We start from the raw sequence: 23,368 nt of genomic DNA, 5'->3' as shown, positions 1-23,368 counted from the left end.
TCATGTGGGACAGTGTCAAATGCTTTGGACAAGTCCAGGTAGATAATGGCAGTTGTGCTCCCCTTATCCACCAATGCTGCCACCCCATTGCAGGCAGCCACCGGTTTGTCAGGCAGGATTTGCCATTACCTGAGGTCATGTTGGCTTTTTTTCCCATGTCAGGGTAAATGTACGTGGGGAAATGAAGCTGTTTGGCACTGGTTTCAGGGGCTGAATGTACCTGCTGAAAGAAACAAGTAAAAAAACCACTGTGCCCAGTCTGTGCATATGTAATTGCTGAGGGTTCAGCCAGCTTTGGCACTGGCTTATTATTACTTGTTATTTCTAAGTAATAACTTCGAAACCTTCCTGAAGCAACAGCTGGCACTGCAGCCCAGGTGGTGAGACATGAGAGGCATGCTCACCTTTCAGTGTCCACTGTCATCCTTGGAGTGTACCTATTCATTTGTGCTTTTGTTGTGGGTTCCCTTCCCAGACTTGCCTGTTCTGCTACCAAGGCAAGGCACTAGGACATTTCACAAGTCCTCCCTCCAGCAGGGTGGATGCTGCTTTTTAGCAGCTGCTACATCCTTGGCTGTCCTTGCCCTCACCGTCCCTTTGGTATTGCTCAGGTGGAATTTACCTGGGAGAAGAACCATACAGAGCCTGCCTGAGCACTAGTTCCCAAACAAAATGCAGCACTCCCTGCTGGTGGAGAAGTCATTTATTCAAGATACCACTTTGAAACTGTATGGACTTCTGAGGTGAAAAACAGGATCTGTTCCTCTTTCACTCCACAGCCAACCTGAACAGAAGCGGTATTTGCTCACCTTTACTGGCATGGCTGCCAGGCACACAGGGCAGCACCATCCTATCTTACCACTCCTGCTTCAGACAGAACTAGCAGCTGGCTGAAGACACTCCATATGCCTCCACAGCACTTGAATACCCCACCCCAGCATTCCTAGGCCTTCACAGCTCTTCACTAAGCCTCAGGAAAAAAACAGCCAGGTGTCCAGGTGCGCAGTCACAGGAGTATGGTGCTACTGTTGACCAGCATTAAGCTGTGGGAACGGTTTGGCTGCCTGCAGTTCATACCTGCAGAGCCCATTGTACTGCACCGGTGTGTTGGTCTTGGTACTCCTGCCTTCTTCCTCATGCAAGGGTGCATCGCTGTGAAACTGCTTCTGCAAACATTCAAGTGTCTTTTGAAAAATTGAGCTAGTCCTTGAATGGTGTGCTTCCTTCTGCTCCTCACTCTTCAGCCTGAGGCTGTTTCTGTGCAGGGCTGATGGTAGCGTTTGCTCTGGGTTTACTATTACAGGTGACAGCAAAATTAGTTCGCTTAAGGCACTTGCTCTTTGCAGTTGCTAGTACATCATGCAGCTCAGCATTGAAATTATGCAATGTCAAAGGGAAGAAGTAATAGCTCATTATTACTGCGGCATGTTTTCACACTTTTCTGTAGCAGTCAGCTCCCCAGAGCAGGAGATTGGCGTTTCCAAACATGTGACTTTCTTCCAGCTGTGCAGGGTGGCAGGAGGACTACCACTTCCAGTGGCAGGAGATGGACCGTGAGCAATACCATCCAGCCAAGGCTCCATTTTTAATGCACTACAGCAGTCCATCTAATCTGTTCTACTTTTTCACAAGAGGTGGGTCTGGGAAAGCTCAGCTTTCAGGGGAAACATCCACGCTCTCGTGCAGTTTCACACTGCAAACAGAACAGCGTGCACCGATCCAACAAGTTCCTCCAACAGATCTGGTACAGTCTCCTTGCCAGAGGATGCTCTCTATATCTGTTTCAGAACCCCTTGACATGAACCAAATGGTGCACACCTTTCTGAGGGCTTTGGGTTCGGACCGTAAAATTGTTCCCTGGTCAGCAAAGACTGACCACCTCAGTAAAGTCTTGGCCAAAATGCAGAAGTGGGTTTAAAGCAATTTGGGAGCAGCTTACAATGTCACATGCTGCCTCCAGCCATTACCATTGCAAGAAGCAGTTAGCAGGTATTTTTGTGACCGGAAAACACTATTGCCAGTTTATAGCCTCATGAAAAAGCACCTTGCTTTCTTACTTCAAGGTTTCTATTCCTCCTGGAAGATTTGCCATTTTCCCATTTCCCAGAGTGCACTGTAAGCTGCCTTACTTTAAACAAGCGAGCTCTCTGCAAACAAAGGGAAAAAAACCACAAAAACCTGTGTCAACAGTACAGTTGCCAACTTGGTCTTCCAGAGATCAGTGCCATGTTTTGGGACAACAAATACATCAGGGGACTGATGTTACGTGGTCTGTTCTCAGGCAGCGAGTCTATAGAAAACTGTTTTCACATTACTGTGTGGTCACAAGCTTTACAATCATACCGATGATCCGAGATCCACGAGGGCATAGGCATAAATCCATGCTGGGATTCTTGATTTTGTCCTGCAGCAGCTGGTCTAGTTCACAGCGCAGCTCCTTCACCAACTCAGCCACCTAAACACGGTAAAACACAGAGGTGAGTGTAAGGCTCGTGAAACACATCTCCTGCGTTCTAGTCGCAAGCACAGCTCTGCAGCACTCTCGGGATGATCCCTCCCCTTTTCCTCACCTGGTGAGAGGCAGCCACGAACCGTATCCATCCGTCATCAAGGGAAATGACAAATTCTCCCTTCTGCAGCTGCATGTGAACCTGCCCACCTCCGAGCAGGACCAGCGGGTAGACCGACACCATGCTGCAGTCCCGAATGAACACGCGGCTGGTCTTGATCTTCTCGTGATACACCAGGTAGGGGCTCTCGAAGTGCCTGGTCTGGAACACGGACACAACGTCCTCGTTAAGTGCCATGTCTTACCTGCTCAGGCAGATAAGGGCCTGCCTGACTCTTCCACACAGGCCTCCTCTGCCTTTTCTACCACTGTAAAGAACAGCAGATGTGCCTAAAATGCACCTGTGGGACTAACAGACTCCCTCTGACCCGTAAGAGCTGCCAGTAATTTTGCCAGTTATCCCTTGTTCCTGCCTGCTTTGCTGTGAGCGTGTCAGAAATCAGCTAATTCATCAGCATTGCCTCAAGGTCCCAAGTTCTCCATTTAACGTGCATTTGTAATGCACTCTTTCAAAGCCAGAGTGATGAACAGTTCAAAGCCTTAATAACCTAAATATGTGGTTAATGATTAAAACCCCACTTTTTATCCTGGAAAAGCAATGACTCATCAAATATGGAGACAGACTTCATGAGACAAATATTACCATATATCATGGCAGAGAGAGAAGAGCTCTTACCTAAGTATTAGCTATTAAACTGGAAAGGAAATTAACTTCAGAGTTTGAGGACCCACAAAGAAACAAACGTCCCTGAATTATTTACCAATAAATAATATTTCACCTGAAATAAATTACTAATTAAAAATAAAATATATTCATTAATTAAATTTTAATTAATTAAAATTATTTATTTACCAATAAATAATATTTCAGCTGCAGAGACAAAGCCTGGGGAGAGGCGGTGGGGAGAAGTGTATGAAGGTGCAACACACGTGCACGCAATCCCAGTCCATACCGAGGAGAACGCAGGGGAGCGTTGCAGCTGCAACATTTTTGCCTGCAGTTTCTGCAGTTCTGCAGAAAGAACTTTTCTTAAGAAAACATGAACTGTGGGGTTACTGCATCTGCTAATTCCACTCCCAAGGCTGGAGTTTAACTGTGTGCCCACGAGGGTACTCTTCTCGGGAACGCATCGTTATTTACAATTCTAACAGGGGACTGTTCAATTGTGAAGATTTTTTTTTAAACATTGATAGGGATCCTCACTGTAACGTCAGCTGCTCAAGCAAGGGTGATTTCTTTATAAAAAAGAGCGTGCTTTGCAGAAAAAAGAATCCTGACCTGGTAATTCACAGATGAAGGGTGAATATGAACATAACCATCGTTTTGGTAACAAACTTCAGCTCTTCTGCTTTTGGCTGCATTTTGACCACTCCTGTACTGGTTTTCTGGTATTTGCCCTCTGGCTTTTTCACCTGTATAGTAAGAAAAAGTTATAAAAATCTGCTGTACCAGGAAACCTTTTTAACTTATGTTTTATCAAAACCAGAAATTCTCAAGTAGTTACATGTCAAGTCACTACTGTCAGAGATTACAGCCCAGGTGCTGTCCAACCCTGACTGTTCATTTGGAACCTCAGCCTTCTAAAAACGCTGTGATTTAAAGTAGCTTCTTAAGAACATTTGCTGCTGGCTTCTGTGGGACACTAAAATCAGCCTGTAGGAACCGCAGCAGCCTCAAGCAATACAAACTGAAGCTCAGATGCCTGGCTCTAACACGAGAAGCAGGAAGTTTTGGCAACGTAAACCAGGCTCAAGGCTGCCACAGTTGGCCCAGCCTGAGAGCAGGCTGTGTGGATATGCTAGGCAGCAGAAGGGAAAATGAAAAAGCATTCTTTTACCTGGACAACATTGGGATACAGTGCAGCGCACAACATAGCTGAGATCAGCTTGATGTTCTCTGCATTCGAATTTGCCTGTGAAATTAATGCATGCATTAGGTATGCTACAGGTAAGTCTTCAGGGTAAAAGCCTTGCTTCTGGAATGATTAAATTCCTGAAACTGGACTGCTTTTATAGCTGCACTGCTGTGCTTTATAAGGGAGGACCAGTTACTGCTCCTACGGTCTCAGGCTAGACCTGTGCTGTGTTCTCCCCACTATCAAAAGAGCAAACTGGCCACCAACTATTTTGATGCAGTTAGTGCTGAACCATTTAATGCCTGGCTACAAAGCAGCTTGCCCCTGAGAGAAAGCAAGCACTACACCAGGTTGCCCAAAGCCTCATCCAACCTGGCCTTGAACACCTCCAGGGATGGGGCATCTACAGCTTCTCTGGGCAACCTGTCTGGGCAACCATCCACAACATCTCTGGCTCCAGAGGTACAGCCTTCTGCGGATTGTCCACAATGCTGAAAAATTTCACTGCCTGCACTGTAATGTAATTCTGTTCCCAAAATAAGGTTGGCACTAATCCCAACGTTCAGGCCACGTCATGAGTCAGACCTGTGCCTTTCCACCACTCGTTGACTTCTGATGTGTCAAGTCAGCAGTGTTTCACTGTGTCAAAGGAGCAGGTTTAGCTCACTTCCACACCTGGGTACCTCAGGCCTCACACGATCAAGGCTGGTACCAGCATGTACGATGTAAAGGGAGGAAGAACAGAGTGGACAGGAGGTGACTGTTGCCAGTGTGAGATTACAAAGCCAAACTGTGGCAAGAAGCCCACCAGCCTAGAGCCCACCTGGCATCCAGGTCAAATGAGAAATGGCAGCATCGTTTCAGAGCACTGAAATGCTGAGAATTACCTCTTCTCCTGTGGCATCCAACACACCATCGCCTCCATAGGACCACTTCTTCTCAATGTCCCTGGCTCTTAATCCCTCCTTCACAAACCCAATGTCAGAAAGCAGCTCTGTGAATTGCCGTTTCAGACTGGCAATTTCCTACAAACAGACAAAGGCCTGTGATGGGTGTCACACAGGATCAGGAGTCATCACCAGTTGCTTATTTTTGTCACTACGACTCTGCAATTGTCTCCACCAGTCCCTGTGCAAGACCACAAAAACTGACTTACCTGAAGAACTCTTCCAGACAAAAAGTTTTCCCTGCAGTAGTTGTAGCTTGCCTGAGAGCCCTCTTTGATACTTAAACGCCATCCCTAATTGAGAGGATGGGAGGAAACCTTTAATGAAATATTTCAGCTTGAATTTCAAGCACATGACAAACCTCTGAGGGAGGCTACGGAATTTTAGCTCACCTTATAGGCCTGGAGAAGAGCCAGGTAGTCGCTGTTTCCAACTGCAAACTCCAGCTTCTTTTTGTTTGCTTCTTCCTTCTTATCCCATGGTGACACCTGGACAGGTAGTAACAGATTAAGCGCGTTCTTGCCCTCACAACTTGGACAAGCCATTGCGTGAGCTGTACAGCACAATCTTTGGTATTTTCACAGCATCTCACAGGTCAGAATGCAAGTTTTCTCCATTGTTAAAACGTAAAGCATTCAAAAAATACCTAGTCAGCAGCAGAACACCTAAGCCCATTGCCCTGTCTAACCGCAAGAGATTCAAAGGTAAGTTGTGATTGACCCGCTCACACAAAATACTTCCATTTGGCCAGACCTCTCTGCAGCTGCAGAATGCCAAAATCCAGGAAAAACACCATCTGACAAATCTTAGCAAGTTAAGGGAGCTAAAGCTTAAATGAGAATGTCTGTAACAGAGAAGAGCACAGCCAAGTCTAAAATCCACGTGGGTCTGAGCGAGAAGGTGATAGGAAATCAGGACATTCAAAAGCTGAATATAAGTTATTCTATATCACCATGTAGAAACTTACAGCGCTTGAAGCCAAAACGCTGCAGAAAATGCCCAGCATATGGAAAACAACACACAATGAAATAACTAGAACAATCTATTTCCATTTCTTTCACGACTATCCTTGGTACAAACTGTTTGCAAAACTCCAAGAAAGTCTGACTTTTCAGGCAAGTTTGTACATTTCAGTAGAACATTAAGAGCAGCTCTAAGCACAGCAGCTGATTCAAAAAGCCCAAGTGAAAGTGAACACACAAATTGAGATCCAAACTGCCCTCTGCATTCACAGCTCAGACATGTCAACTTCATCATTATCGCTGTTCCATAATTATTTCTAACTGCTTCTTATATTACCATTAGTTTTCAATTTTTGCTCGAGATTTGGACAAAATGGACTGGCCGTACTTCTTAGTTCAAATTAAAACTCTGTTTCTACTGTTTGCTCGTAATTCAAACAACATTCTTGCTGCTGCTGCATAGTTTTGGTCTTCTGCTGATAACTGGATTTTTTTAATAGGCGTATGAACAATACAGGCTAAAAAGGAAACGTAAAATACTCATGTAGTACGCTGCGAGTTACACCACACCACTTTCAAAGTGGGACACAGTTGAGAACACTTACAAAAGGCGACTTGAAGGCCAGACTGGCTGCTATAGTTAGTGCAGGATCCAGGCAGCGGAAGATGGTGCCAAACAGCATTAGCTTGCCAATCCTGACATCAACAGGCAGAGAAGCCAGGTGATATCCCAGAGGGGTAAGCTTTTCATCTGGAGTCAATGCTCCCAAGTCTTGGAGTCGCAGCTTCGATGCCCGCAAAGACTCAGTTCTAGGGGCTCAATTAGTCGTGATAAGACAGAGTGAAGACTCTGTGCAGAAAACATATCCAGGATCTTAATTCTTAAGGAGGGAAAAAAATTAAAAAAGAAAAAAGAAAGATAAAAAAGCAGCTTAGTTCCATACACAGGACAAAAAAGCAAGCTTTTATAAAACCAAAACAAAAGCCACAGAAAATGTGCTTCCAAGAGAAGGCCTGTAACGTCTCAAGTGAGGAAGCAATGTGAAATAACAGCTGGGGGCAGTGTACCTCATCCAGCCCCACAGAGTCTGTAAGAACAGATTCCTATTTAGCACACCATGGTTTAAAATAAAGTTTTCACTGTAAAAAAATAATTTGTGTTGTTTTGCTTCCTTTTTGTACAAAGGGGTGCACAGTCTGCAGCAGGGATGGGAGGGCCTCTTCATTTAGCATCTGCTGATGGTGGTGTGTGATCCAGGTTGTGGCTTCTCTGCACTGTGCTGCACAGAAACACCACAAGAGAGTTAACAGTGCGAAGGCGCAAACATCTACCATGGGTCTGGAATACAGGAATGCAACTGTCTTCTTCAGCGATGGGAGACGTATCTTTTTCCTAGGATTAGATGAGCGCTAACGAATGTGAAGGACAGGGAGAACTGGTGGAGGGTGTGATTAGGAGGGGCTCTGGATGCAGAGGCCATGTGAACAGTAAGATCAAAGCAACCAGCCAACAGAGCCTTAGATCTCCAGAGCGAGCTTCTTGGTTTCACGATGTGAGAAAACACTGAGGAAACTAAACATCTTGGTAACAGCATTCCAGGCGCTCCCTGCAGTGGAGGAAGGACATTCTGCATGCTGGCTTTTCAAGAAATATAGGAAAAACAGCTCACCTTAGACAAAGCTGCTCCAAAGGCACTCTTTGTATTTCTGGTAGCTGCTGTTTTATAAGCTGATGGTTATAGTGATGGCTACTGAAAAGATGAAAGCAGACACCTGAGGCTACGCGGCCTGCTCGCCCTTTCCTTTGCAGAGCATTGGCCTTGGACACAAACGTGTCTTCCAGACTTTCCATTCCTTTGCTTGGGTCGTATCTACCAGACAGGAAGAAAGAGGCTTATATTCACAAGTGCAGAGCGAACAGGCCAGAGGTGAAGCAGGCAGATTCTGCCAACTTCTGCATGGACACAGTTCCCACCCCTGCAGTTGGATCTGAGTCTAGACTGGCTACCTCCAGCTTACAGCAGCTTTCTGTGGATCAAGTTCCTTCAAGTTTTTCCCAGCTCTTTGGAAAGCTAAAGCAAGCAGCTCAAGGCATAGAGAAGTTTCCCAGATCACAAAGCCCCAAGGAATGAATCCCAGTACCTTTTCTCTTTCATTTTTCCAGAATCAATCACGTAGACCACATCATCAATGGTGACAGATGTTTCTGCAATGTTTGTAGAGATGATGATTTTCATAACTCCTGCAGAAGGCCTGAGGAACACTGACTGCTGTTCTTCACTAGACAGTGAAGAATGAAGTGGATAAACAACACACCTGGAAGGGCAATATGACAGCACGCTTAGTGCATCTCCAGGCTTTTCCCTCTTGGGAACAATTTACCTGCACACACTTGTGCCCTACTAGTACTAGACACTGCCTACAGCCATTCAAACCAGTATAAAACCAGCAAATCTCTCTGCCATATCGCCTTTAAGACACAATGATCATAGAATTACTTAGGTTGGAAAAGAGCCTTAAGTTCATTGAGTTCAACAGTTAACCTCACACTGCCAAGTCCACCACTAAACATGTCCCTAAGCACCACATCTACATGGCTTTTAAACACCTCCAGGGATGGTGACTCAACCACTTCCTGGACAGCCTGTTCCAATGCTTGACAACCTTTTTGGTGAAGAAATTTTTCCTAACATCCAATCCAAACCTCCCCTGACGCAACTCGAGGCTGTTAATTCTCTCCCTGTCACTTGTTACTTGGGAGAAGAGACTGACCCCCACCTCACCACAACCTCCTTTCAGGTAGTTGTAGAGAGTGACAAGGTCTCCTCTGAGCCTCCTTTTCTCCAGGCTGAACCACTCCAGTTCCCTCAGCTGCTCCTCGTAAGACTTGTGCCCCAGACCCTTCACCAGCTTTGTTGCTCTTGTTTGGACATGCTCCAGCACCTCAATGTCCTTCTTGTCATGAGGGGCCCAAAACTGGACACAGTACTCGAGGTACAGCCTCACCAGTGCTGAGTACAGGGGGACAATCACTTCCCTAGTCCTGCTGGCCACACTATTTCTGATATACGTTCTAAGGGAAGGTGGACAAGTTTATAGAAGGGACAGGTCTCAGAATAGAGTTGAGCAAAATTCTGCCTCTTTTGAAGAGTTTAGAATCTGCCCTTTATAATGCCAGTCTGCAAGAAATCACTCCAGCTAACCTTGCCATGGACATCTGTGTAAAAACTTGATTCAAGGAGATTCAATTACATCTCCATTTCACAATCTAAGGCCAAATGCAACCACAACTGCATGTGTCTCAGCAAACATTCTGAAACAGAACGGGGGCTGAGGTGAAGTTTTTAACAGTTCACTGGGTCATGCAGAGCACAAAATGGAGAACACTCATCACTAGGGTCTCCGAGAACTTCAACTAACTCTCCTGAGTTGAGAAGAAAAAGCAAAAAGAGCAAGCCAGATAGCAGAAAAGGAATTACCCTGACTGGAGTCAAGATCTTCCTATCAAACATTTCATAACCTTTATTTATCCCTGGATAACGACAAGCTTTCTGCAGGAAGCTGCTCTTTATTTATGGGTAAAGATGACTAGTATTGGAGCTTTTTTGCCTTACCTCTTGCTCTGCCTGTTATTAAAAAGAGCATTAGACTGGAGCTGGTCATAAAGCATCTTGATTTCTGCTAGACCAGGCAAAAATATCAACACAGCACCTACATAAGTAGATTTAAAAAAAAAACAATCATTCAACAGAAAGGACAGCATGATATTTTATCAGTGTGCAGAAGGCCCAAGTCAAAGTTCCAGCTCTGTTTTGCAATTATTGTACAAAAACCACACAGGCTGCAACAGCCCTCACCAACTACTTTCCAAAGTAGACAATTCTCTCACCTTCCCCATTCCTTGTATATCAGGGGCTTTGTTACTCAGCTAGAACTTTACTTTTTTGAAAGATAATCAGTAACGTCAGAAACTCTGCATGTAAAACATTAACTTTGGGCTGTCTATAAGTGCACAGCCTCCATTAATCTACTTTTGATTATCTTTCAAGGAGAATGAAATTACCTGGGGGGTATGAATGTCTGCCAGCAACTATCCACTCCAGCAAGGCTTCAATTAATTCCAGATTAACTTTGTCCAAGTCCATGACAGACATTGTTTTCAACACTGTCTTGTTAACCCCTGGGGAAAAAGAAATAAAGCACATAGTAGGTCCATCTCTTGTAAAAAACATCTGCTGGATGCATTGAACCAGTGTGTCCTGGTTTTGACTGGGATAGAGCTAGTTTCTCTTTAAGCAGCTAAAAGAGCCCTGTGTTTGGTTTTAGTCTGAGATTCGTTATGAGAAGAACGTTGACAGCGCACTGATGTTTAGTTGGTATTGAGACCTCAAGGACTTTTTTCAGCTTCCCGTGTTTTGCCAGTGTGCAGGAGCACAACAGGCTGGGGGGAGCATAGCCGGGACAAAGGGCCCACAATTACCGTTATGATTTGAACTTAGACCTAGGACTGAGGGCCAAACTGGCCAATGCAGTATTCCATAGCACGCAATGTCATGCCCAGTATATAAAGGAGAGTTGACCAGGAAGCAGAGCTTTTGCTCTTCTCAAGTCTGTCAAGGTCCCTCTGGATGGCACCCCTTCCCTCCAATGTGTCGACCACACCACACAGCTTGGTGTTGTCACCAAACTTGCTGAGGGTGCACTCGATCCCGCTGTTCATGTCACCAACAAAGATGCTCAACAGTGCCGGTCCCAGTACTGACCCCTGAGGAACTCACTTGCTACTGGTCTCCACTTGGATATCAAGCCATTGACCGCAACTCTTTGAGTGCAACCATCAGCCAATTCCTTTACCACCGAGTGGTCCATCTGTCAAATCCATCCAATTTAGAGACTTATCTGTTTCAGGATTGTTTGCCATGGCAGGCCAAGCATTGATCACCAGGTGGTGAGCAATTACATTATGCATCACTTGTCAGTATATATTATTAACATTATACATATAGACATTCATATATTATCATTATTACTTTTAATGTTCTCTATGATTATTAATAAATTGTTTTTTTTCTCAACTCATGAGTCTCCTTCCCTTTTCCCCTTTAATTCTCTTCCCCATTCCCTGGGGGTGGGGGAGAGTGAGTGAGGAGCTGTGTGGCATTTAGTTGCCAGCTGGGCTAAACGACGACACTGCACAGCCAACCAAACCTTAGTTTAAACAGCATCTGGCTTAGACCAGACAGAGGTAGCCCCGTAAGTGACCCAATGTGTCACATTCTCCCTTCCATGCTTTCCTCTGTTTCAGCTCCTCCGTTCCTTTCTCATGCCTTAATGGGGCTCACAACTGCCCTGTGCACAGCCTAGACCAGGATTCATCTACTAGCAGAACGACACGCACACATGTAAGAGGAGTCGAAAGCCTTCATATGGCCATTTACAGATACCTCCAGGACTACTTTCTCAAGCTCTCTCTTCTCCCTTCCAATGTTTCTTACACTAACTCAAAAGACACCCAGATTCCCTTACTCTTCTGAGATAGTAACTGTCTAGCAAGAATCTGAAGCTTTTAAGCAATGGCTCTCACTCAATACCACCTGGAGCTCACCACAAGAATGTGCAGGGAGAAACTCTTCAGGACTAAGCACAAGGAGGATTTTGATGATGACAGAGTGGGAAGTTCACCGAAAGGTCTGCCTCTCTCATTAAGCCATTCACAGAGTGATTGAATTTTTCAAGGCAGGTTTGTCATGCTGAAGTGATCTCCTTGGGTAGATACATGCTGTGCTTTACATAAAGCCACTTCAGCAAGAACAGATACAGAGAAGAAAGTGGAACTAACAAGGCATCTGAAAAGGGATGGAAATAGATAGCAGCTGAAAACTGTTCATTTTCAGATGCTAAGAACTGTTTTCAGCCAAGATGTTTGTTCTAATTTAAGAGAACAGAACAATGGGTTCTCTTTTTTTTTTTTTTTTTTAAGCTGGCAGGAGGTTTCTGGTCTCATCTAGAAGTAGTGACCTGCTTAACTTCACAAGTACAAAACTCTGAAGTCTATACCTGCATTCAACACACACTATTATATGCTAACACATCATGTTGGCTGGCAAATGTTGTATGCACATTTATTGGATTTAAGAAGTAGCTCACCTCTATAGCGTGTAAGAAGCTGCTTCAGAGTTAATTTTTGGTCTGGGTCTGAATCTCTGACAACTGTGTCAGTGCCTTCCAGAATGCCAGCACGTCTCAGGTCCTCCTCTACTTCTTCAAATGCAGTTCTTTTGTGTCTTCCATTCTGTTTGTTTTCTTGCTTTGTCTTGCGCCTGTAGGGACTACTGTCCTCTAAAACATACCTGAACAGTAGAACATTTAGTGGTGTGAAAAGAAGCCTAACAGTCAGTCTCCTCCTAATACTTACGACAGAGATAGGGTACAAAAAGTATTTAAATAGAAATCTGAGAGGAACTTTGTATAAGTGGGTTGCAAAGCCATAGACAGTATGAAGGTCAAGGTGTCTTTGCATACTGGAATGCTAGTCTTTTAAAAGCAGTGATGCGAAAGACTAGGACTGCAAACTTTACCTTGACAGCTAAGTAGGCAGCTCAGAACAACAATCTGCAAGTGATTTACAACAGCTGATCAATTTACTATCTGGAATATCTGAGCTGCTGTGACTCTCCTGTAACTACAAATAGTGACAGAAACCTGGTACCTGAGCTGCAAGGTAGGGCTTACAAAAAGGAATTGTTTGGTATCCTGCATTTTTCACCTTCAGTGCTGAAATATACCTTCAAATTTCTTTTGCTTGCCAATGTCTAACCATCACAAACAAAGCACAAGCACTGACAAGCTCTTCCTGGGAAAATTCACTTTTTCTTGAGTAATTATGTGGTACTTGATGCAGAAAGGCTTGTTTTGGCATGAGATCCTAGACCCCACTGCAGTATAAGAAGCCTGGTTTAAAGTCAGTACTTTAGTTCCAAGACTGCAAATGATGGGGGAGATTTTAGAGGATTTAATTTTTAAATTTAGGCACAGAACTACTGCAGTCTGAAGGTCAATACTGCAACCTCAAAGGCCAAATACATCTGAGAATGTTCGGCAATGTCATACCTTGTCATTGCAATCACGTCTTCCAGAAAAAACTGATCCACAGGAAATGTTCGACCTAAAAGGAAACATGAGAATAAATCTACATGCCACACAACATGCACAAGAGAGGAAAGAGACAGAAGATAGTTATCATCTCATACAGTTTATTATGTCACACACTGGCTTCACAGCTCTCAACTATACTGCACTCTTCAACACAACTTCTGTCTAAGACAAACAACAGATGTTTTCCAAGCATGGTTTGGTAACATGCACTGACACAGTCAGAGAAGGGCTGACACAGTTACAGGAACATATCCATGAGGCTACACGTTTCTGTCATGCTCCATGTGACAACTTAGCAATTTAAAAGGCACATTTGGCTAAATGTGTACACATCCAGCTGGATCCTCTCACTGCTGCTTTTTCACAAGGAGAGAGAAGAGTCTTCGGCTGTGGTGAAACTAGCTCAGGGAACCGTCATGCCCACCATGTCATTTTGTCTTTTGGGGAAGGACATTCTGCTGGTATAAAGACAGCACGAAAAAGGCTCCATTTCCAAGTCTTCTCTCTCCTAAATCTTATTGGTCTTTCCTTCTAAGCCCTTGGAATTATAGTTCTTGTACAAATCCTCGACTTGCCACTTTACGAATTAGCTCCTTGCACTTGAACTGAGAAACACTTCGCAAGCCAAAGTACTGAAACAAACCCCTAAAACAATGAATGTGACAGGATAATAAAATGACTGTTTTTCACCTGGTATGTTAATAATTGGACAGGAGTGAAAGTACTGAGAAAAAAGCTCTGCATTCAAGGTGGCACTCATTAGTATAATGCGCAGGTCTGGCCTCTGAATCATTATATCCTTCAAAACCAGCAGCAAGAAGTCACTGAAGAAAACAAGCAAAAGACATTTGAATTTCTTGAGTCTCTTCCCCCCTCCCCGCATTCTGTTCATTTTCCTGGTGTTTTCAGTACGCATAGCAATACCATAAGAAAAGCACAAGACTTTGGAATGGCTGGAGGCTAATAATGCAGTAAATTAACAGAAAGCAATCTGCTTACTTTTGGTTGTCCCTTACTAGAGTGTCAGGATTACTTGGTGCATTCCTTTAAGCAACAAGTTCTACTACCTTATAACATTAATTACATAATGACAACACAAGAACATTGCATAACAACTTAACTCAAAGTAACACAAGTCCTTTTTGCTCCTCTTCCTCACTGGAAGAGTTATTCAAACTTACCCACTCTTCCCTGCTCCCTGTATTCTTCCCCTACATGTTTATAGCTTTTGTGGCATGCCTAGAAGACTGGCTTGAAGTGATTTTAGATGAGAAGGAAGAAGAATCCTTGAGAGATACAAGCTCTTTTATGAGGCTAAAATACAATCTGAGCTGTAAAATACTGGGTCCACAGTCAAAGCCTCCTAGAAATCCACTGCACTGCAGTATTTCATAAGGAAAACATCCTTGTGAAAGAAAATGATCCTTGCCTCATAGTTTACAGAGATACTGACACATTTTCTTTTGCCTGACATCAGCAGTTAAGTGGGGTAAAACTGCAGGAGGCTGCAGCAGGATAGGATGAGATTGTCTAGAACTAGTAATGTCTATAGACTGGAAGAAAACGTGAATGTTTCTCCCTTGCAGGTGCTTTGCTGAAGCCTGCATCAGGAGAAATAATTCCCAAAAGTGCATGTGAAGCATTAGGGTATTCAGTAAAAGCTGAAACAAGGGAAGAATAAGAACCTTGTCTAGAACTAAGTAGCTGTGGATGCCCATCCCTGGAAGTGTTCAAGGCCAGGTTGGATGAGGCTTTGGGCAGCCTGGTGTAGTGGAGGGTTTCCCTGCCGATGGCAGGAGAGTTGGAACTAGATGATCTCTGAGGTCCCTTCCAATCCAAACCATTCTATGATTTCACCAGACAACTGTGATTAACCAGACAACTGTGGTTAAAAAGTTACTTAACCCTCCAGCCCCATCCAAACCCTCTTTTCAAAACCACTGCAATGTGATAGCAGATTGGAGGCACAGAAATTTAAGAGAGAGACGTGCTTTCTTGCAAGCTGCTTCAACACAACTTCCTACTGCCCAAAGACAAGAACCTAATACCAGACTCCTTCCCCCATCCCACGTTACTGCCACAGGATCAACAACTGACTTTGGTTACTTGCATTTTAGTCACCTTCATCCTTCTGACTATGCTTCTTTCATTTTGCTAACGGGATAAAAGATTATTTACCTTTCTTCTGTCCTTTCATGAACTTCATCAACAATAACGTGTGTGATTCCTTGCAAAGTCAGATCTCCTTCCAGTCTTCTCAGGAGCACACCAGTAGTGCAGTACAAGAGTCTTGTAGCTGAGGACTTGAAAGGTAAGACAAAGCATTCAGTTGACTTTGTGCAACTTAAAGAGTGCAAAGAAAATATGCGCTGCTGTAAAGCATTCGGTTTCAGCTGAGTGCCAGGTTTGACAGAAAGGGAACAAGCAATCCCTGCTCGAGACAGGCTGAATGAGTTTCCTTTCTTGATTAAAACTTAAGAGGATTTGCGTCTTACCAAGAGGCACTGCCACTGTAACGGTAAACAAAAAATCTGAACTGGTTTTCCTGTGGAAGTTGCTTCTGATAAACAACTCAGACCTCTGTCCCTAGAAAGATTTAGTGAATCTCTTTTTAAACACAGTTCTTGGAAAAGCAATCAGCTGCAATGTAGACAAAGTTTCACTTCCAAGACAGCAGCTTGAATTCAACTCCGCCTTCTCGCTGGCTGAAGCTGTTCCCTTCAATCTCCACTTGGGAGACAAATGGAAATGGAGACAAGAAGAAGCAAAGTCAGTAGCCTTCCAAAGGACAGAAGTATTACTCATACTCTCAGACCCCTTCGCCTATCTCAACAGAAAGTAAAACAACAATACAAGACACAGTACTGCACTCGTGGAGTTTGCAACTTGAGATGAAATAAAACATAGAATATCTCATAATACAAAATGTAGGTGATACAGACTTGCTTATCTCACTATATGGCAGATAGAGGGCAGAGATTCTGTATGCTAGAAAGCACTAAGCACATTTTAATAGAACTAAACAAAAACAACAAGCAAAGCACACATACCTTTACACTTTCCAGACGGATCTGATATCCAACAGTGAGTCCAATCCTTTCTGTTCTTTCTTTGGCTAACGTTCAGCCACAGAAATGGCAGAGATCCCTACGAGGCTGAGTGCAGATGATGTTTGCAACTCTGCTTGGAGATCCTTGCAATGAAGCATCCAAAATAAACTGAGGAATCTGAGTGGTTTTCCCACATCTGCATGAAAAAAATCAGGGATTAATTAAAAAACCCCACAAACCAACACCTTCCATCCACGTAAATTCAGATGACTGCATTCCACTTGAAATTCACTTTGTTTCATTAGTGTCACCCTTCACATGAAGTTCACCTAGGACTGCTGTCACTGGTCACAGACAGATGACACCCTAGCCATTCCAGGACAAGGATATATATTCCACGTTCTTCTGTGTCTACTTTGATAAAGTCTGTATGTGCAATCGCACTCTTACCCCGTCATGCCACTCACAACTAGAACTTGGTGGCTCTTCAGCAAATCAAGAATGGTTTCTCTCTCTTGCCAGGCAGGGAGCTTCTGTCTTTCATACAACAAGGACTGGAAGTGCCTCGAAGACTGATGCACAAAAACAGACAGCATGGAGTAAGAATATCACTGGAGTGGAACAGAACCGTTTGAAACAGCAGCCTACAGCTTAAATATTTATTTCTCTAACTAAACATGAAAACAGATTCTGTACATTATACCTTTTTCAGCCGAAATTGCGTGCAGATTTTAACGTTTTCGTTATACAGAGATTTTGCCTGCGCATCATACTTTTTGGAAAGCTTTTTCTTGAGGTTCACATAACTCTCATTCTCCACAACAACTTGTTCAGGCTCATCTTCCTCCTCCTCTTCCGCCAACTCCTCTTCTTCCTGACACTCTGACACTGTTGAGGCTTGAGACAGAGAATGTACAGTTAGTTATTTCATAGTGTTCTGGTTTCAAAACCGGTAACTGCTAGCCTGGATAGGCACACCCTCCTTTCGGTTAAAAACTGGCTGGATGGCCGGGCCCAAAGAGTGGTGGTAAATGGGGCTAAATCTGGCTGGAGGCCGGTCACCAGCGGGGTTCCCCAGGGCTCAGTGCTGGGTCCGGTTCTGTTTAACATCTTTATCAATGACCTGGATGAGGGGATTGAATGTACTCTCACTAAGTTTGTAGACGACACCAAGCTGGGAGGCTGTGTCGATCTGCTCGAGGGTAGGGAGGCCCTTCAGAGGGATTTGAACAGACTGGATCGTTGGGCTGAGGCCAATGGCATGAGCTTTAATAAGGCCAAGTGCAGAGTCCTTCACTTGGGGTATAAAACCCAAGCATGGCTATAGGCTCGGGGAAGAGTGGCTGGAGAGCTGCCTGGCGGAGAAGGACCTGGGGGTGTTGTTGACTACTGGCTTGATATGAGCCAGCAGTGTGCCCAGGTGGCCAAGAATCATAGAATCATAGAATGGTTAGGGCTGGAAGGGACCTTCAAAGGTCATCTAGTCCAACCCCCCTGCAAGGAACAGGGATATCTCCAACTAGATGCCAATGGGATACTGGCATGTATCAAGAATAGTGTAACCAGCAGGAACAGGGAAGTGTTCCTGCCACTGTACTCGGCACTGGTGAGGCTGCACCTGGAATATTTGGGCCCCTCACTTTAAGAGAGATATTGAGCTCCTGGAGCAGGTCCAGAGAAGGGTGACTAAACTGGTCAAGGGGCTGGAAAATAAAACTTATGAGGAGCGGCTGAGGGAGTTGGGGCTGTTTAGCCTGGAGAAGAGGAGGCTGAGGGGAGACCTGATTACGGCCTACAAATACTTGAGAAGGGATGGTGGGGAGGTGAGGGAAGGGCTCTTTACACTAGTGATGGGTGATAGGACAAGAGGAAATGGGTATAAAGTTTAGTCAGGGGAGATTCAGGTTGGATGTTAGAAAGTATTTCTTCTCTGAAAGGGTTGTCAGCCACTGGAACAGGCTGCCCAGGGAGGTGGTGGAGTCCCCATCCCTGAACGTATTTAAGAAAAGGGTGGATGAACTGCTTAGGGACATGGTTTAATGGGGTATTAGGGACGGTTGGACTGGATGATCTCTAAGGTCTTTTCCAACCTAGAAATTCTATGATTTTTGTTGTCAAGGAACAGGACCTCATCAGCACTGCAGAAAAGAGAGCATTCTCAACAAAGAATCTCATTAGACCAGAGCTGAGAGTCTGCAGGACTGTTTTTGACACGCGTTTAGTATAACACTACCAGTAAACCTCACCTCACCCCATCGAACAAACCACAACTTCTCCAGCTCCAGCCCACTTGTCACTACCCCTGCACCAGCTGTGCTCTGGTGGTCTGGGTGGCCACATGGTGAACCACTGGTTTGCCTTCCCAAATGTTTTTCTTGTGTCTCAGCTGCCCCTCTCCAATTCACCACCTGACCACTTCAATGAAGCACAAGACTGTGATGGCCAGCACCAGGCTTAAATTAATTAAAACCACACTGTAACATTAAGTGTTAAGCCACTGTCAAGTACTTTTAAACCAAGGCTGAAACTGGACCAGGTACTTTGGTGCCTACTGCCTAACAACTGAAGTGGGATTTGCTCAGACAGTAAGCATGCCCTTGAAAGTTTTAAGGCTACATTTATCTAAACAAGGTATTTTATAAAATAAGGAAGATTTTATAACATAAGGAAGATTATATGGAATCTCTGATTTCAATTTCTGGAATAAAGCTACCTTTCTGTGGAGCTGTTAAAAAAATGGAATAATTTGTTTTACTGTGACAAAAAAATAGGCTCTAACTATTCAGGTGGTCTAAAATGTGATGCAGTTGTTCTTCAAAATTCTCTTGAAGAAAGTTGTGTTAGATAACACGGTTGTGGAATTGAAAGCTTGAAGGTCATCTATGCCACAGATCTGCTGTCATCCTGCCATAAGTGACCGTCTCAACTCCCCCCCCATGAAATCAACCTAGTTGCATGCAAAAAAAGGATGATACCTTGAACAACATTCTAGAACCACCTGCGACATTTATCTAGCCTTAAATGCACCTTTACAGAATTAATTTTGAGGAGCGATTGGTAATTTACTGGGTTTTTTTAAACAAAAATGTTTCTGAAACTGATCAGTAGCAGATGCACCAAGCTTGCAACCAACCTTCCCCGTTCCCTTCCTTCTCTGGTCAGTTTTGGTGAGCTCATACCACATCTCTCCAGTGCTCTTTATTGTGTGGGAACAGGCACTGTTCACGCTGCCAACCCAAACTCATTAGCTCTGTGCTCCTTTAACACAGTTCTTGCCAGCAGAAAACCTCTGCTGTAGTTTTATTATGGAAGGGACTTTGTGAGGCACAGACAGATTATGGATCTGGCTCACCACACGACCTTAATCTCCAGAAATAGATTTGAACAGATGCTAGAACTGGGCTCTCTGCCTTCTCTTTTTTTTTTTTTTTTTTTTTTAAATCTTTTTGACTGTTCTTAGCCCAGAAACCATAGAGAAAAATTGGGTATACCTTCAGACATTCCATTTGAACCAGATGTACTCTCTGCCTGTAGCTTTACCGAAGGTGTTGCCCGCAGGGATGCAGGAGGAACACTATAGCTGTGGTGAGTATTTTTAAGTAATTCGCTTACTTCAGATTCATCTTCTAAGCAAGTCACTAAGGTGTACACCACTGGTTCATTAGACTCTGCAGCTATCAAGGCCTTTCCAAAGAGGAATTCAGCAATGTGTAAACAACAAGCAAGAGGTAGATTCTTGTCGGTGGAATAAAATGCCACAAGAGGTGCCTGCAGTGGATACTTGTTTTCTTCAGGAAATCTTACTTCAAGTTCATACACAGGACCATCACTGCTAAGTCTGAGATGAGCATCATCTACAGGGTTCCTGGCTGGTTTTAGTGGATGGTTTGGAGGGAATTCATGTCCAAATCTGCATTTTGAACCAAACCTGCAGCTTCCTTGGAGATAAAATTTACATACTTCCTTTGAAGTCTGTTTCGCTGTGTCTCTAGTACAACCATCCTTTTGTTTAGATTTGCTGAGCCTGTTTGCTAGGTACTCCAATTCCAAACTAAAAGTCCAAACTCGGTTTTTGATTCTTTCCACAAATTTTTCTCCATAGATTGACCGGAGGGCAAAAGCCTCTTCTTGTCTCTGTTCTAAACATTCTTGTTGACTGGCTTCAGCAGCTGCTGCAGAAATCTGCATCTTCTCTCCGTATCTTTCAGTAAAGCACTGCAACAGCAAATACTCCAATGATGCCCCAATATTACCATTGCAGGATCTCAGTACCATCCTACAACGCTCGCTGTCAAAACCATACCTGCAACAAAAGAGAGGCAACATGTGAGTGACAGAGACTCGTATGAAGCAAAACAACCACAGATCTGCTTGATTAGGCTTACAGAAAGGAAGCATGTATGGCATGAAACACTATTACTACTATTGGGGGAAAAACCTCACATAAAAATATTTATGCTATTTTAAATGACAGTGGCAGGCAGTAATTTCCTGTCTGTGAATGCCAGTCTGTTGTTTTTAAAGTGACAAAATAGTTTATGCAGCTACTATCTCACACCTCAGAATGTAGCACATCCTAGTTGAACTATGTAAATTAAACTCTTCAAAAAAAGCTGAGTCCTCTCACATATAAAAACACTCTTAGACAAAGAAAAATAGTTAATAATGCTCATATCTGAGCAAAATGGATGAAGAACACGTACAAGGTTTTGAAACATTACCTGTCTAGAAGAAACATACATATAACAGCAATGCTCCCTGAGCTTTCCCAGTATCTGTTTCATTGACTTGGAGAAGGAACTGAAAACTTCACTGAAAACAGGTTGGAGTGATTTACTTTTGTAAAATCATTATTTTAAATTCGATTATTTTGAAGTTGAGGATTAAATTTGTAGGAGATATAAACTCAACAGTTCTGCACACAGAACTTCCCTGGCATCAAGAGGAAGTCCAGGCACTGAGGGCTTACAGTATTGAGACTAGTGATTTACCTCTTTGGGATACAAATTATTCACTGAAAAACATCACCTGGAGAGTTTGTGCACAGCAAACGAAGACACTTCACTTTCCACAATTCTGTGCCCGGCTGGCTCAGCAGACGACCCTGGTATTATCTTAGAAACTTCCTGATCCGTTGACCAGCACTGTTCATCATCAAGGTAATCAGGTTCATCATCGCCTTCACCATAACTAGCTACTCTGATAAAAAGAGTTATCAAATTAAAATGAAACAAAATTTTACTGTTGAGTAGACAATAAACTCTACCTCTGCATTTTTAAATTGTCCATTTAAATAGAGGATTCTGCTACCCCTTTACCAGAATTAATACTGTAGAAGAATGAAGCAGACTCAAAAACACAGGACTTGAGATAAAATTAGAAGAGGAAAAAAGAATACTGTTTTCATTTCTAACAGTGTGCCTGTTAAAGCGTGCTCCTCTAGAAGAGCCAGAAGTAATGCCTCTGTTTGAACTAACTCTGATTCAGGAACCAGCTCCTGCCCTTGAAGCTCTTGAAGAAGCTCTTTCACTCTTCTCTGATTCTCCGATGTCATGTGTATGGTCTGCAGAGGCATTCTCACTTCCGGTCGCTGTTTCATTTGCCCTCCTCTTCTGACAGGGGCATTTGACCTGAAAATTAAAATACAACACAAAAGTGACTTATTTGCCTAGCTCAATGATCTTGGCTGAATTGGGATGTGCTAGGTCCCAGTCTTGTAATTCAAAACAGGAAAACCAAAATAAGACAAGTGCATCCCTAAGGATTATTCAGTTGGGTTTATTCTTACACGACCAGGATATGTGTGTCTATATCTGCTCACACACATGCATGCATATATATATTTTATCCTACACCAAAGCGATTTAATAAACACTTTGCTAAGTAAGGCTGTTCTCAGACTACAGTACAACCACGTATTTCTAAGCTAGATTGGTCAGAATACATTCAGGATACTAAATTCATTCTAAATTGCTTATTTTCCATGGCCCAGCTTCTGCTTTCTAACACACAAAAACGAACATCCCATGTTTATTAGTATTTCTGATCAAAGACGTTCTGAAATTATTTTATGACCAAAGAAGAAAATCAGAGGTTCTAATTTAAAAAAAAAATTTCCTAGCTATAAAACATTAAAAATGTTCATAAAAAAAGACATGTAAAACTGCTTCATACTGAAAATTTCATCACCCCTTCACTCTTCTGTATATTCAAAGATGCCCAAACATCAGCTCCAAAGTATCCCGAACATCTCTATGCCGAGTCCCACCAAATTAACAGAAATACCTGGATTCTAGCCTCGATTCCTCGAAGAGACAAAAATCATCTCCATCGTCCAAATTTTGGTTGAACATTTCCTATTTCCACCAAGTTGAGACTTGTTTGAATGGCCACTGCTGCTGCCTCCTCTTCTTCCACTGCCTCCTCTCCCTCTTCCTCCTCCTCTGTTGGGCTTTCCTCTTTTCCGTCCTGCTGAACTCATGTTCTCTGGCTGAAGAAAGGACAAAAATAGCCCTTGGTTATGAAGATGATTTAGCACACTGCAAACGTCCAGGCAGATATTATGGTAGTTGTTTTTCCATGCAACAAGAGAAGACACCTTCTCAAACCACAGTTAATTACCTGTATGTTGGTGTAACTGTATGCAAGGCACGTTCTTCTAGAAGACTGTTAAATAAGTTCTGTGGGTTTAGAAAACAAAAATAATATTCCTCATGTTGTCCTGAAACTTGGGTTCATCACCTGCTGTGCAACGAGCCAACCCTCACACAAAGTCGAGGTATTTCCCTTTATTACATATATATGGGTGCCTGTCCCAAGGACAGCACAC

The 23,368-nt window shown here is 43.5% G+C and overlaps 1 protein-coding gene across 1 annotated transcript; it reads right to left on the bottom strand.

Annotated features, from left to right (window-relative positions):
• Window positions 1–688: 688 nt before the first annotated feature.
• DHX57 (DExH-box helicase 57) lies at window positions 689–23,215 on the bottom strand. Its single transcript, XM_086631831.1, is given in 27 exon segments — window positions 689–2,455; window positions 2,571–2,771; window positions 3,849–3,895; window positions 3,898–3,982; window positions 4,408–4,482; window positions 5,313–5,450; window positions 5,582–5,665; window positions 5,765–5,860; window positions 6,940–7,151; window positions 7,154–7,215; window positions 8,005–8,205; window positions 8,477–8,650; window positions 9,949–10,045; window positions 10,398–10,514; window positions 12,482–12,684; window positions 13,445–13,499; window positions 14,180–14,313; window positions 15,668–15,792; window positions 16,540–16,735; window positions 16,990–17,111; window positions 17,243–17,436; window positions 20,031–20,842; window positions 21,568–21,738; window positions 22,017–22,169; window positions 22,825–22,873; window positions 22,876–23,029; window positions 23,161–23,215. Coding segments are annotated over 26 exon segments (4,092 nt in total). The 5' UTR covers window positions 23,021–23,029; window positions 23,161–23,215; the 3' UTR covers window positions 689–2,311.
• Window positions 23,216–23,368: the final 153 nt, after the last annotated feature.

This window comes from Tauraco erythrolophus, chromosome 2 (assembly GCF_009769465.1).
Source record: "Tauraco erythrolophus isolate bTauEry1 chromosome 2, bTauEry1.pri, whole genome shotgun sequence".
Lineage (NCBI taxonomy): Eukaryota > Metazoa > Chordata > Aves > Musophagiformes > Musophagidae > Tauraco > Tauraco erythrolophus.
Note: the sequence above shows the minus strand (reverse complement) of the source record. Positions and strands in the feature narration are given on the sequence as shown.